A 16093-nucleotide genomic window follows, 5' to 3' on the forward strand; every position below is an offset into this window, starting at 1 on the left:
TTTGTGTGACATTCTGAGTTACCATTGGTCTTCACATCCATTAATAGGTGCTGAGTCAACTGGAAAGTGGTGTTATGTGCAGAACACATGGGTGGGTTGTGCTGATGAGAGAACAGAAGGCTTGGTGAAGCTATTGAGAGAACATGAATGAAAGATTAATGAGGAACTTTGAAGACACAGTGAAGGACATAGTGAAGGCTAGATCTTCATTGTGTCCATGGCTTTGTCATTCCCTCTATCTCCTATATGGTTTTGTGACTTTTCTAATTCTTCTTGAGGAGGCAGCTAGATTGAGCAAGTGCTAGGTCCTGTCAAGAAGGTAGAAGAAATCTTAAAAGTCTGTAGGCCTGCAGAGGAGGAATGGGTGGTGGACTTAGGAAGCAGAACACCCAAGGGGACAGAATAAAATCAAAAAGACTCACATATTACAGACCATTATACATTAGAATATCCACAATGTTAATATGGAAAGGAACCCAAGAGATTGTTTTCTAGACAAGGAAATCAAGATTAGGCACTTGGAAGGTAACTAAGTACTTATTGTAGAGTAGAAACAGTACAATTGAACTTCAGGGGAGAAATATTAGGTTTGTTGAGAAGAATCTGAATGGACGACAGACCTAAAAATGCTTTCTAGATGGGAGGACCAGGAAAATCAAGACATGGTGGATACGATAGTGGGCTCTTTTTGAGTCTAAGAAGGGAAATGTATGGCAGTTCTTGAAGGTAAGCTCAGGGAATCACGATGGAACATTTTATCATCAATACCATAAAAAACAGTTCTCTCATTTTTGGAGGAAAAAAAATATACTGAACACACAGAAGGAGAGAACCAGAGTGGGTGGCCAGATCTCCAGCAAGCAGCCCATGATATATTAGAACGCCAATGGTCTGCTGTCCTGGTGCTGTGAATACAGGCAAGAGGAGGCAGGCAAGGGAACAAACCAGGAGGCAGTTACCTGGCTTCGTCGTTGCTTTTCAGGCTACAATAAATACGTTTCTAAATTAAGATGCAATGCTGGAAATCTGGGCTCCAATCTTCTGAGCAGCGATTTTGATGAGGGCAACTGAAGTCCCCACATTGCTCATCACTTCTCCTATTTCCTGCAGCACACAGCATTGATTATCCTCCTAAGAAAAGCCATTTCAGCATCTAGAGTGGAAGAGAGGAGTATTAATCATAGTGAAATTTGACAAGGCAGAAGCCTCCACGGACCCACTTGAGCCATTTAAAGCTTTTATGTCCCCTCTAAACTAAAACAAGTGCATGTACATCAGGACCATAAAAGAGGGGAGACGCTTATTTAGAAAGCATTAATAGCTCAGGACTGGCCTCTCTCTTTTGCGTCTCTTCTTAGCCCTGGTTGTCTAAATCAAGTCATCTCAGCTGTCAGTGTTGTTTTATTCCTCATTTTAGGAGATACTACTAAAATGTCAGTTCACCTGGAAGTTGTGCCCAGAGCATTTAATTGGATTTACATTAAAATGAAAGAAATATGCCAATGTGGTTTTAATTCCGACAGTTATTATAGTAGTTAAGGATTCTAGAAAAAATAATGTCAAGTCTAGGTGAAATTGTTAGGCTATAAAATGGACTCGGGATTTTTTTGAAAAGAGAAAGGGGACATGCTCTTGCTGTAACTATATTTAACATTCATGGTAGGGTACAAAGCTCTCCACCTTTTCTCTGCGTGCTAAGGTAAGTGGATGTATCTTAGAACTGGGGACTGGAAGAGACACGAAAGCATCATCTATGTAATTTCTCTGCTGTCAGAGAAAACATTCTATATGTATTAAATATCTCTTGTTTATAACTTATTTTCCTCTAAAGGACCTCACAAATGAGCCCTGAGGGAGCTGTTTAGAATTAATTCATCATAGTAAAAAAAAACTGTCTTTGTGCAACCTTTCATATTTTAGTTTTAGACCCTTCCATTTTCAGCTCTTTATGAAAAGACACAACAGTAGGTTATTATCTTCCTCATAAAAAGCCTTCACATTGTTAATCTCTTTTTCCAAAAATTATATTTTTTTCTGAAATATTTCCTCATATGCTCTATTTTCCTGCCTCTGAATAATATGTATTGCTCAATGCCAAGCCCTCCCTCAAGTTAATTGCTCTTTTTTAGTTATAAAACCCCAACTGGATTCCATGTAATCATCTAGTAATTTCTATACTTATGCCTCCAGGGCCACACTAGCTTTTTAAACTACAGCATGGTGAAAGCTGGTGGTCATTTGCTGTCTCATTTTCCTACCAAACTTGTAGGCAACTGTTCTGTCTTTCCCAAGAACCATCCTTCACCAAGTATTTCTTTAATGGACTGTGATTAAATGGTTTTAACTGATTATTCAATGAGTATGTGGGGCCCATTTTAAAAAAACAATTAGAAAACACATGGGTTTAAAAAAAGAGAGGATATACAATGAAAAGTTCTCTTCCAATTTCTGTCCCAGTCATGCACTCCCTCTGACCCATTAGGGTTTAACCCCATTTCTGCTGCTTGTGTATTCATGGAGAGAGATCATGTATATAAAAAGAAATGCATGTAATGTATTTAATACAATTGGCAGCATGTTTTAGCACTGCTCTGCATCTTTTTTTATTTTAATAGTATACGTTGGGGATCTTTCCACTTTGGTATACACGGATCTCCTTTATTCTGTTTTTTTCTGTTTGTTTCTATTTTTTTCAGTAGACTAGCAGTCTACTGACTGGATGTACCATCATATATTTATTGCAAACCTTTCTCAATATGAATTTCATTCTCCAAAATATCCTCTACCAGCTGAAGATCGTGGAAGACTCACTATCGTACTTCATTGTGCAACTGTTTGCAGAATGCTTACTATCAGCCCAGCACTGGGCTTGGTGCCACAGGGAATACAAGAAGCAGTGAGTTTGGCAGCCTCTGCTCCCTAGGAAACTACAGCCCCATCAGGGAGAAAATACATGAGAATAAGGGGGTCCTGATTGCCAAATCTATCCCCCTAAGGTTTTCCTTTGTTTTCTTGCACATCAGACATTTTTTCTAATGCATGGTACAAATGGCCTTTCCCCTTTATTGGATGTGTGTATAGTGGTTTGTGTGCCTGGTCCTGCTTTTATACTGGGAGCCACAAGAACAGAACTGTCAAACTCAAATACCTACAGAGGCCAGGAGGGTGACCTAAATGAGTGAGGGGCAGTGAAGTGAGCCAGTTGGGAAGACATAAGCCCTGTTTAAAGGGATCCCCAACTGCTACTGTGAATAACCAGATCTGGTTGATTAAAAGGAACCAGTGGGTAACAGGTACATGGGACTTTTCTGTATTATTTCTTACAACACATGTGGGTCTATAATTATCTCAAAATAAAATTTAATTTTAAAGAAAATCAGATACCTAGATCATTGTGTGAAATTTCCTGATTTATAAATGTAGGCAAAATCTGAGCATTGTGCAGGCGCAGCAAAACTCATCTATCTGTAAGCCAAATGCAGCCTTGGGTCCACCATTTTGCTATCTGTGTATAGCTGAATCATTGTAATTTGATTTGTATAAAACCCAGGGCAACCCAATCCACGAGTTTGCTTTAAAAATACTTGCTACTGTGAGTTTCCATTACTATTGACAGTAGCCATGCCCATTTACTTGTTGAGTTTTCCTCCCATTCCAGGTCCTTGGATGCGGCTCTGTTGCCCAAGCTATTCTCAGTCGAGGACGTTTTGGAGGGGTCATCACTATCAATGTTGGATTTTCAATGGCAGTTGCAATGGCCATTTATGTGGCTGGCGGTGTCTCTGGTAAGCAGTAGAAATAGTCAATGCTGCTATTACTTCAGCCACTCCAATGTGCCAGCACAGTGCTGGCTGCTTCACATACCTTAATTTATTTATATCACAAAAATCCTGCAAGAGTGTGTTGTATTGGATCCCATTTTTATAGATAAAATTAAATTTTTGTAGATAAAATTAAAATCACCAACCAATGCTAAGTAACTTATGCAAAGGCAACATTTAACAAGAGACAGAAATGGGGGTTAGAGCTCATAAATGATTCATTCCTAAGTCTGGCCGCTGCATCTTATTCTCCACCAGTCAACGGGATTTCTTACTTGCTCTAGCCCACATTTGGAATCCGACTCCCAGATACCCTGTAAATAGTAAAGAGAAGGTCACTCCAACAGAGGCAAGTCCTGGACCTTTATCTACAGCAAACAGGAAGAGTCTGGGTCTCTTGCAAAATGGATGGTGCTTTCATGGACGTGCAGATCTGATCTACAAGGTCTTAGTCTAATCCTGCCCTGAGGAGTGAACTGATTAGAAGCCATTCACGTGGTTCTCACAAGCAAAATGAAATGATGATAATTTAATGCAGTCTAGGCACTTAGGAAGTGACTGCGGAAATGATCTGGTTCCCAAAGACACTCAGAATCTTTCAGCAGCCTGGTGTGGTTCCTCAGAGCATTGAGTCAAGACTTGGTGATACGAGAAGAAAGGGAACTGAGAAACCATGCATGCTGAGCACTGTGCTAAATGCCAGACTGCCTTTTTCTCCCTCTCCTTTACAACAGCACTCTGAGGCGTGTATTACTGACTCCATTCTACAAAGAAATCCCTCCTGAGAGGGAGTCAGTAAATAACTGGAAGCCCTGCAGCTGGTAAAGAAGCAGAGCCAAGATTTGACCCAGGCTCGCATGATCTGCATGACAGTGAAGCTCACATCCTCATTTTTTGTTTGTTTGGTTTTTGTTTTGTTTTGTTTTGTTTTAGGAGGAGTCTTGCTTTTATTGCTCAGGCTGGAGCACAATGGCACGATCTCGGCTCACTGCAACCTCCGCCTCCCAGGTTCAAGCGAATCTCCTGCCCCAGCCTCCTGAGTAGCTGGGATTACAGGCACCCACCGCCACACCCAGCTAATCATTTTGTATTTTTAGTAGAGACGGGGTTTCACCATGTTGGCCAGGCTGGTCTGGAGCTCCTGACCTCAGGTGATCCACCTGCCTTGGCCTCCCAAAGTGCTGGGATTACAAGTGTAAGCCACCGCACCCTGCCTGTTTTTTGTTTTTTAAGACAGAGTCTCAAACTGTTGCCCAGGCTGGAGTGTGGTGGCGGGATCACAGCTCACTGCAGCCTTGACCTCCCAGGCTCAAGCAATTCTACCTTCTGCCACCTCAGCCTTCCAAGTAGCTAGGACTACAGGCACGAGCCACCACACCCAGCTAATTTTTGTATTGTATTTTTTTGTAGAGACAGGTTCTTGCCATGTTGCCCAGGCTGGTCTTGAACTCCTGGACTCAAGTGATCCACTTGCCTCAGCCTCCCAAAGTGCTAGGATTACAGGCATGAGCCACCACACCCAGCCAACACATCCCCATTCTTACACAGCATTTCCAATGCTCTATTATGAGAAGGGCATTACAAGCAGGTTAGTTGGACAGAGGATCCTGCAGTTAAGCTGGCCAGCCTGCTAGCAAACACTGCCTCTGTAGCACTGAAGAACAATTGCTTAGACTCCCGGGGAGCTCCTTGGGCTGTGCATCTGGAATGGCCATTGACCAGCTGGCACCCTTTCCATATTACAGCCAGACTCAGATCCAAGGGTGGTCCAGGTTAAGACAGAGTCCCACTCTGTTGCCCAGGCTGGACTGTGGTGGTAGGATCACAGATCATTGTAGCCTTGACCTCTTAGATTCCTATATCTGTTAGCATAGATTGTAACAAATCAAGATTTGTTAGCATGCACAGTGTCTCCATTCAAACTTTTGTCCAGCTTTCGCTGTGATCCCAGCACTGTACTGCTTAACTCAAGAGAAACTTCAAGAAGGGCACAAGAAAAACCAGGGGACTGCCCTAAATATGCCAAGGCTTAACTGCTCCCCCTATAAGCTCCCACTGCGTTCACCAGGTAATGTAGGTGTAGCCATATTTTCAGCCTTTTTTTAGGTAGAGACATGGGGTTTTGGAGTATTTCGCCTGCATAACACCCTGAACTGAACATCATCAAGTAGTTACTTAGAATTAATTGGCCCCAGACCCTACCACTGTTGTTAACACCCTTTACCACTGCAATCCATAACTGTTTGTGTCCACTGATATACCTGGAGATTTCTGCAGTCACTGTAGGAGGAAAAAAGAGAAAGAACCAGCAGGAAGAAGAAAGAGTGAAGAAATGGCGTGAAGTCTTCTGTGGTCCCTAAACTGGGGTTGAGTCCCTATAGTTAGAAGAGTAAGGGCCAAAACTGATGAGACTTCTTTCAGTAGAAGCTGTGTTTCTGGATGAGAGTCAGGACCTGACCAAAATGTTTATGAGCAACTCTGAAACCCTAAAATACAAACAGAGTGGTGTCTGAGACTGGCTGGAAAATAGTAGCATTGGCTTGGAAAGGCAGTCCTTATCTTTCTACCTCTATTTGGAATCTAGCACAGTTCAGGCTCCCTAAGGACTGGTGGCTTTGGGAACATTTGGGGAACATGCAGCACAACACACTGGCCCATCATGACATTTGTGTGGACAACAGCATCAGTGTCAGCTTCGGCAGGTGCAGGAATAGGAGAGGATTGTGTGTGGGAGGTGACTTCCTCATCGTGGCTGCAGCTAACATATTGGTTTGTGGGCACATACTGGTTTGTAAGGTCTGCTTGAAGATTCCAAAAGTAACCCATTTATACTGGACATAAATATGAATGGGATCCCATTTTGTGGTCACTGACTAGTGAGGTCAGCAGATATTTGTCTTTTAAATATAAAACATAACCTTATTGTAAAGAAGTTACAGCATCCTGCTCCCCTGGGAATGTTCCAGTCAAATCCAGTCAGTCAGAGGTCATAATACCCTAATTATGTAGCATCCTGCACAAAGCATTTAGGCTGTCTAATGGCAATTGCTCTGATGTAGTATTTTATGACTAAAATAAACTTATTGAAAAAGCAAATAGACTTGATTTCACAACAAAATATAGGGTTATCTTGATCACAGGATTGTGTATGGGTGGCACGGAGGAGAGGATTTGCATAGAACAGAACATTGAAGGGGTTCCCTCTGCTCACCTAAGACTTTCATCTTGTGCCCTGTGGGCTCCAGCTGTGCCCGCGGGCCCTTTATGTGAATAATCTGATTGTCCCAGCAATCTTGGCAAAGCCAAGAGTTGAGCGCAGGACTCTCTGACTCTAGTTCTCATGTTCTTTCCAATACACTGCTCTGCCTTGTCCTTGTGATAAGCCAGGGTGACCACTCATCTCTGCGGGGAGAAATTTCTAGCAGCCACTTGGCCTCTAACCAGAGGCATCAGGGTGCCGCTTGTCCACCTCTCTCTCTCTTTTTTTTTTTTCTTGAGACGGAGTCTCGCTCTGTTGCCCAGGCTGGAGTGCAGTGGCGCAATCTCGGCTCACTGCCAGCTCTGCCTTCCGGGTTTACGCCATTCTCCTGCCTCAGCCTCTCCGAGTAGCTGGGACTACAGGCGCCCGCCACCATGCCCGGCTAATTTTTTGTATTTTTAGTAGAGACGGGGTTTCACTGTGGTCTCGATCTCCTGACCTCGTGATCCGCCCGCCTCAGCCTCCCAAAGTGCTGGGATTACAAGCGTGAGCCACTGCGCCCGGCCTGTCCACCTCTCTTTCTGAACCTTTCTGCCTCCTCTCCAGCCCTTTTCCTCATTGCTTTGCAAAGCACCCTTCCAGACATACCCTCTCTAACCCCCAAACAACTATTTTTCTCTGTAGATCTCTGTAGTCTGAGCTATCTAAATAAGGCCTCTGATTATTTCTTCAACTTTTTTTTTTAATGGAGTCTCGCTCTGTCGCCAGGCTGGAGTGCAGTGGCACAATCTTGGATCATTGCAACCTCTGCCTCCCAGGTTCAAGCGATTCTCCCGCCTCAGCCTCCCAAGTAGCTGGGACTACAGGCGTGTGCCACCATGCCCAGCTAATTTTTGTATTTTTAGTAGAGACAGGGTTTCACCATGTTGGCCAGGATTATCTTGATTTCTTGACCTCGTGATCCACTCGCCTTGGCCTCCCAAGGTGCTGAGATTACAAGCGTGAGCCACCATGCCTGGCCTATTTCTTCAGCTTTTATATTGAATACCTACTAAGTGCCTTGCATCATGTGAGGTCCAAGATAAATAATGGTTCCAGCCTCAGGATGCTTAGGAGGAGCTAACAAACAGAAACCTACTTATGGGAGATTTTATTTTGGAAGATGAAATTGTTTTGTTCTTGTTTTTGTTTTAACTTCTCAAATATATTTGATTCTTTTTTTATTATACTTGAAGTTTTAGGGTACATGTGCACAACGTGCAGGTTTGTTACATATGTATATATGTGCCATGTTGGTGTGCTGCACCCATTAACTCATTTAACATTAGATATATCTCCTAATGCTATCCCACCCCCTCCCCCGACCCCATAACAGGCCCCAGTGTGTGATGTTCCCCTTCCTGTGTCCATGTGTTCTCATTATTCAATTCCCACCTATGAGTGAGGACGTGTAGTGTTTGGTTTTTTGTCCTTGCGATAGTTTGCTGAGAATGATGGTTTCCAGCTTCATCCATGTCCCTACAAAGGACATGAACTCATCATTTTTTATGGCTGCATAGTATTCCATGGCGTATATGTGCCACATTTTCTTAATCCAGTCAATCATTGTTGGACATTTGGGTTGGTTCCAAGTCTTTGCTATTGTCAATAGTGCCGCAATAAACATACGTGTGCATGTGTCTTTATAGCAGCATGTTTTATAATCCTTTGGCTACACACCCAGTAATGGGATGGCTGGGTCAAATGGTATTTCTGGTTCTAGATCCCTGAGGATATCCAGGAACTGAACTCAGCTCTGCACCAAGCAGACCTAATAGACATCTACAGAACTCTCCACCCCAAATCAACAGAATATACATTCTTCTCAGCACCACACCACGCCTATTCCAAAATTGACGACATAGTTGGAAGTAAAGCACTCCTCAGAAAATGTAAAAGAACAGAAATTATAACAAACTGTCTCTCAGACCACAGTGCAATCAAACTAGAACTCAGGATTAAGAAACTCACTCAAAACCGCTCAACTACATGGAAACTGAACAACCTGCTCCTGAATGACTTCTGGGTACATAATGAAATGAAGGCAGAAATAAAGATGTTTTTTGAAACCAACGAGAACAAAGACACAACATACCAGAATCTCTGAGACACATTCAAAGCAGTGTGTAGAGGGAAATTTATAGCACTAAATGCCCACAAGAGAAAGCAGGAAAGATCCAAAATTGACACCCTAACATCACAATTAAAAGAACTAGAGAAGCAAGAGCAAATACATTCAAAAGCTAGCAGAAGGCAAGAAATAACTAAGATCAGAGCAGAACTAAAGGAAATAGACACACAAAAAAACCTTCAAAAAATCAATGAATCCAGGAGCTGGTTTTTTGAAAAGATCAACAAAATTGACAGACTGCTAGCAAGACTAATAAAGAAGAAAAGAGAGAAGAATCAAATAGACGCAATAAAAAATGATGAAGGGGATATCACCACTGATCCCACAGAAATACAAACTACCATCAGAGAATACTATAAACACCTCTACACAAATAAACTAGAAAATCTAAAAGAAATGGATAAATTCCTCAGCACATACACCCTCCCAAGACTAAACCAGGAAGAAGTTGAATCGCTGAATAGACCAATAACAAGTTCTGAAATTGAGGCAATAATTAATAGCTTGCCAACCAGAAAAAGTCCAGGACCAGATGGATTCACAGACGAATTCTACCAGAGGTATAAGGAGGAGCTGGTACCATTCCTTCTGAAACTATTCCAATCAATAGAAAAAGAGGGAATCCTCCCTAACTCATTTTATGAGGCCAGCACCATCTTGATGCCAAAGCCTGGCAGAGACACAACAAAAAAAGAGAATTTTAGACCAATATCCCTGATGAACATTGATGCAAAAATCCTCAATAAAATACTGGCAAACCGAATCCAGCAGCACATCAAAAAGCTTATCCACCATGATCAAGTGGGCTTCATCCCTGAGATGCAAGGCTGGTTCAACATATGCAAATCAATAAACATAATCCAGCATATAAATAGAACCAATGACAAAAACCACATGATTATCTCAATAGATGCAGAAAAGGCCTTTGACAAAATTCAACAACCTTCATGCTAAAAACTCTCAATAAATTAGGTATTGATGGGACGTATCTCAAAATAATAAGAGCTATCTATGACAGACCCACAGCCAATATCATACTGAATGGGCAAAAACTGGAAGCATTTCCTTTGAAAACTGGCACAAGACAGGGATGCCCTCTCTCACCACTCCTATTCAACATAATGTTGGAAGTTCTGACCAGGGCAATCAGGCAGGAGAAGGAAATAAAGGGTATTCAATTAGGAAAAGAGGAAGTCAAATTTTCCCTTTTTGCAGATGACATGATTGTATATCTAGAAAACCCCACCATCTCAGCCAAAAATCTCCTTAAGCTGATAGGCAACTTCAGCAAAGTCTCAGGATACAAAATCAATGTGCAAAAATCACAAGCATTCTTATACACCAATAACAGACAAACAGAGAGCCAAATCATGAGTGAACTCCCATTCACAATTGCTTCAAAGAGAATAAAATCTCTAGGAAATTGTTAAACAAAGAAATCTCCCATTGGTAGACTAAACTCAAGGGAGTTGGATTGGAGGTGATCCCTTACGGCCTCCTTGTTCTTTTTTTTTTTTTTTTTTTTTTTGGTCGCCCAGGCTGGAGCACAATCTCTGCTCACTGCAACTTCCACCTCCTGGGTTCAAGCAATTCTCCTGCCTCAGTCTCCTGAGTAGCCAGGATCACAGGTGCCAGCCAACACGCCTAGCTAATTTTTTTTTTTTTTTTGAGATGGAGTTTGGCTCTTATTGCCCAGGGTGGAGTACAGTGGCGCCATCTTGGCTCACTGCAACCTCCACCTCCTGGGTTCAAGCAATTCTCCCACCTCAGCCTCCTGAGTAGCTGGGAATACAGGTGCCTGCCACCACGCCCAGCTAATTTTTTCTATTTTTAGTAGAGACGGGGTTTCACCATGTTGGGCAGGCTGGTCTCGAACTCCTGACCTTGTGATCCACCCACCTCAGCCTCCCAAAGTGCTGGTATTATAGGCATGAGCCACTGCGCCTAGCCCCCCATCCCTTTTCCTTTCACAATGGCTACCACAAGGCAGCTGGAGGCAGCTACTCTGCAGCAAGCCTCTGGGAGAATAGGAACTTCCCACTGCCCTGTGTGCCCCCTCCTCCCTCTTAACCCCTGTTTCTAGCCTTCCCTGGTAAGGTGTACTGCTAGTCTCCAGAATTGTGGCTCTCCTGGTTTTGAAAGAAACACACAACAGTTGAAGTGTTTATAAGGCTTTAGGAAATCATCTGTGCTTCAATACACTGGCATTTTCTTGCTCATTGTAGCCACTGAGTGGCAGGGGCAGGTGAAGAAAGGCCTCTTGTGGCTTAGCCAGCAGCCAGAATCCCCCCACCCACTGCAAGTCCACTTTGCCCTGGAGACTTGGAAAAAGGATTGCTTTCTCCACAGGGAGTGGTAGAGGCTTCTGGAGACAAGTGCACCTATTGGTTCTGTGCAGGATAATCATCATCATCATCATCATCATCATCACCACCATCGACTCTCTTTTGTTTACAACAAAGTCCACAGCCTGAAAGTTCACATCTCAATGTGGTGTATCTGATTCCCCCTCCACATAAAATGTCATCTGTATTCCTCAAATGAACATCTGTTTTCACTAGGAAGTGAGCCTATATGCTCAGACAATTCTTTAAAATTCTTTATTTATTTTTCTGCCCACAAAAGCAGAGAAGCCTTTATAAACACGGTGAAGATGGGCTGGAAGTGGTATAGCAGAGAACATAGGCTCTAGAATTCAGATAAACCTGAATGTGAATCCTGGTTCTTCCACTTACTGACCATGTAGCCTTAAGAAACTTACTTTCCGTCCATGCCTCAGTTTTCTCATCTGTTAACTGGAGTAGTACCCATCTCATTGGGTTCTTAAGAGGATCAAATGCACCTACTACCCCTACAATGGTGTCCGGCAAGTATTTGATAAATGCTGCTATTGTTGTTACTAGCAAAGCCAGCTGGGGATGTTAGAGACCAACCACAGAGCAAACTCTCTATTTGATTTTATGACTGGATGCAAGTCAAGGAAGCTGATTTCTCTAGCTGGAGCTTGGGCTGGGCTCAGGAAAGGGTTGCTGCATTTCTGTGTAGGAGAGAAATGCATTGTTTATGCAGAGGAACTGAGAACAAGCCACTCAAACACTGTGACCACCTCAAAATCAACTATGCCCCCACCCTCAGCAACCCACAGTCATTTTCCTTTAAAGATACATCTCTTTTGAGCTTGTTTTTATATCCTCTGGGCATGGCTGGAGGAATTGCTAGATATATATTTAAATCTTATACGTATATTGGATAAGCATATTGACTTTTAAAAGATATCAAAGTTAATAGCTGCATCAGTCTGTTTGGGGTGATTGCTTTATAGATAGAGGGATTCAACCCTATTAAAAAAAGAGCCACTTGAGCACATCAAGTTTCTTTTTATACCTGACTCTCTTTTCATCAAGATAAACATTCTAAACAGTTATCAAGGAGATGCCATGAAAATGATCAGTCCTCCCTCTCTCCCCGCTCAGATACACACTCTCTCTTTCATGTGCATACACACCCCTCTTTCTCCTCACAGGCAGTAGTTCTGTACCTAGAAGACTGAATTCCACCTGAGGTCTCTAGATGGTTTTCTGTATATTCTTCTTCCTAACCTGCCCTCTCACTTCTCCAATCTTCCCTTGCAGGTGGTCACATCAACCCAGCTGTGTCTTTTGCAATGTGTCTCTTTGGACGGATGAAATGGTTCAAACTGCCATTTTATGTGGGAGCCCAGTTCTTGGGAGCCTTTGTGGGGGCTGCAACCCTCTTTGGCATTTACTATGGTGAGTAAAGTCCCTGAGTCCTAAGGTTAGGAAGAGCTGGGCATAATTTGAAAGTCAGAATTACTTGGTAGGCACAGGTGAGAAAAAGCAAGAACGGGAAGCGTTCTACAAGTGACAGCAAGTTCTTAATTTGAGAAAATGAGACCATATTACCATTCCAGCAAATTCATGAATCCTCTTAATGAAAATGGTCATATCTTACATGGGGAGCAGAACTTAAAGGAAGCCTGTCTTTGTGCCAAGCCAGCACTACAACATAAACATCCATGCAACAAGAAATAGGCCAGTGGCTTCCCCACTGCTGTCTCTGATTTGGCTGGGAAAGGAGGTGTTTTCTGGCGGCAAAGGTGTGACAAGTATTGAGAGAAGGACTCTGGGAAGATGTCTTTGAAGGAAGAGACACAGCAGAGATGTGGTCTGGGTAGGAGCCTCATTGCCCTTCTATCAAACAGCCAGGGCTTCCACTCTGCAACAGTCCTTGGGAAAAACACAGTACTGGTGATAGAAGACCAGACTTTAGTTCTAGCTGTTAAGTAAATACCTGTGCAACTTAAATAAGTCATCTGATCTGACTAGCCTCAGTTTCCTCCTCTGGAAAATGAGGGAATTGAATTAGATGACTCTCGAGGCCTTTCAAACTAAAACACCTTGGTGTTCCCATGAAATCAACTGTTAAGGCAGCTCCTTCCTTCTAACCCAAGGTAAGTCTTAATACATTATGACTCCCAAACTGAAGACCTTAGGAAGTAGAATTTACGAACCAGGCCTTAGAGAAATGAGTCATGGATGGCTGGGTGTGTGGTGGCTCATGCCTGTAATCCCAAAACTTTGGGAGGCAGAAGCGGCACGATCGTTTGAGCCCAGTAGTTCAAGACCAGCCTGGGCAACATAGGGATACCTCGTCTCTTCAAAAAATAAAATAAAAATAATCCAGGTGTGGTAACTCACATCTGTAGTCCCAGCTACTCAGGAGGCTGAGGGGAGAGGATTGTTTGAGCCCAGATCAAGGCTGCAGTGAGCCAGTATCATGCCATTGCTCTCCAGCCTGGGCAGCAGAGCAAGACCCTGTCTCGAAAAAAAAATGAAATAGGTTATGGAAAGGGACTTTTCCCCATAGAGTGTCTCTCTGAGAATTAGAGTCTAAAAGGGCTAAAAGGGAATTCAAGAACACACAGGAAATTCAGAGCCCGCTGCTGTGGCAAGAATGGCCTGGGGTCAGTGCTAGCTGTGGCAGTGGCTGCCATACCCCTGGCTCTAAGGGCATCTTCAGTATACTGCAACATCCTCAAATTCTGGAGTGGTATTAGGGGTTACTGAGAGCCCTCTGGGAATTACAAAGTATTCCTAGAGCAAAACCAAGCCCCACTTTGGCTTTCAGTTGACCTCGAAAAGTCCAAGAATTCCCCCAAAAGAGAATTCATTCCCAGGACCCTATTGAAGAAGAATTTGTCCAAGTTTGGAGTGGGCCATTCAGAGAGGCCAAGGGCCTTCTTCCTTTGACCCTCCATCCTGGGATTCACCTGGGCATCTCTAAAACTATCATTCCTTGGAAGTAGAGAGAGACAAATGACATGGCTATGCCAAGCTCAACCTGAGTGACTGGTTGTTTAGCACAAGGCTTGGCACAGGCCTCCTTCAACTCTTCCCAGAGAACACTAATGTGCCAGAGCTTTCTCTTTCATAGATGGACTTATGTCCTTTGCTGATGGAAAACTGCTGATCGTGGGAGAAAATGCAACAGCACACATTTTTGCAACATATCCAGCTCCGTATCTATCTCTGGCGAATGCATTTGCAGATCAAGTAAGTGTAGATTCAACAAAGACTTAACTTTGGTGAAAAATATGCTCTCATAAGGGGAATGCATTGGAGAACTAGAGACCAATCAGAAAGGAGAGATTGTATTTCCAAAGGCAGAGGTTGCTGGGCATAACCCAACCTTTCTTGATAATCGTTTTACCTTTGCAGAGAGCTGATACCACCAGAACAGTTTTCTCCTTCCTCTTTAATACATACACTTGTTTCACATTAGCTGAGATCCAGAAAAGAGTGAATGACTAAACATTTCAATCCCTGTAGACACAAATGGAGTTCACTTCACTATTGACTCTTTTGAACAAGTGGTCTAAGTGTGGAGGCCACAAGAGAAGACATTTCTATTTCAAATCAAAGACTGTGAAGGGTGGTAGTTGAGCCTAGGGGATCATCCGTCCTCTCTGTCTCACCATGTGCATAGGTTTATTTATTTAAACTCTCAAGGTGGCTAGAAGTATCTCTGCTTATTGATATTTAAACAAGCTTCTGGCACCCAAGCATACTGTGGTGTAACCAATAGCACACCTATTTGGTCAGCTTATGGCAGGACTAACAATGTCAACTCAAAAGACTCTTCTTCCCTTACTGTGTCCCAAGAAGGCTACTGGTTATCTTGGCCAGGGCAGTGGAAGGAAGGCTATATTTTTCAGTATCTCTAAGTTCTTCTTCTATGATCAGGACTTATACAGTGGAGCAGATCAGAATGGGCATGTGTATAAAATGGATCTTCCAGTTCATCAGCTATGCCCACCTCCATTCAATGTATGGATGAAACACTATGCCCTTATGTCCTCAGCTTTTTTACTTTCCACTTTCATCAATAAATCAAACAGGCAACAAGTGTTCATCAAAAACTCACTATGTGCTTGGCCCTGTGTCTGGAGCTTGAAAGACTGACAAGTAAATGTGAGTCGTAAAGATCCAAGATGCAGAGTCTGAATGCTTGAATTAAAATAGCTGTTCTGCCTCCAACTTCCTGCGTGGCTTCAGCAAAGTACTGAATTTTTTGGGTCACAAGTTTTTCACTTGTAAAATGGGGATAATATGAGCCTTCATGAAGTTACTTATGAGGATAAAAAGAATAAGATGAGAAAAATGCCTTGTAAACCGTATCTGCCCAGAAATTTTGAATCTAGTTGAAGAGCATTGAACAAGGAAACAATGCAAAATAAGATATAATTAGACAGGTCTGGGCACGGTGGTTCACATCTTACTCCCTGCATTTTGGGAGGCCAAGGTGGACAGGTCACTTAAGCCCAGGGGTTCACTACCAGCCTGGGCAACATGGCAAAACCCTGCCTCTACCAAAAATACAAAA

The 16093-nt window shown here is 42.9% G+C and overlaps 1 protein-coding gene across 3 annotated transcripts in view; it reads left to right on the top strand.

Moving 5' to 3' along the window:
- AQP9 (aquaporin 9) overlaps positions 1–16093 on the top strand; it is a 50581-nt gene that overhangs the window by 24964 nt on the left and 9524 nt on the right. For all 3 annotated transcript variants that reach the window (XM_012507457.2, XM_003267035.3, XM_030814480.1), the window contains exons 2-4: positions 3659–3785; positions 12823–12960; positions 14645–14763. In XM_012507457.2, the coding sequence (XP_012362911.1) occupies positions 3743–3785; positions 12823–12960; positions 14645–14763 (300 nt within the window). In that variant the 5' untranslated portion in view covers positions 3659–3742. The remainder of the gene's footprint in view (positions 1–3658; positions 3786–12822; positions 12961–14644; positions 14764–16093) is intronic.

The sequence above is a fragment of the Nomascus leucogenys genome, chromosome 6 (assembly GCF_006542625.1).
Source record: "Nomascus leucogenys isolate Asia chromosome 6, Asia_NLE_v1, whole genome shotgun sequence".
NCBI lineage: Eukaryota > Metazoa > Chordata > Mammalia > Primates > Hylobatidae > Nomascus > Nomascus leucogenys.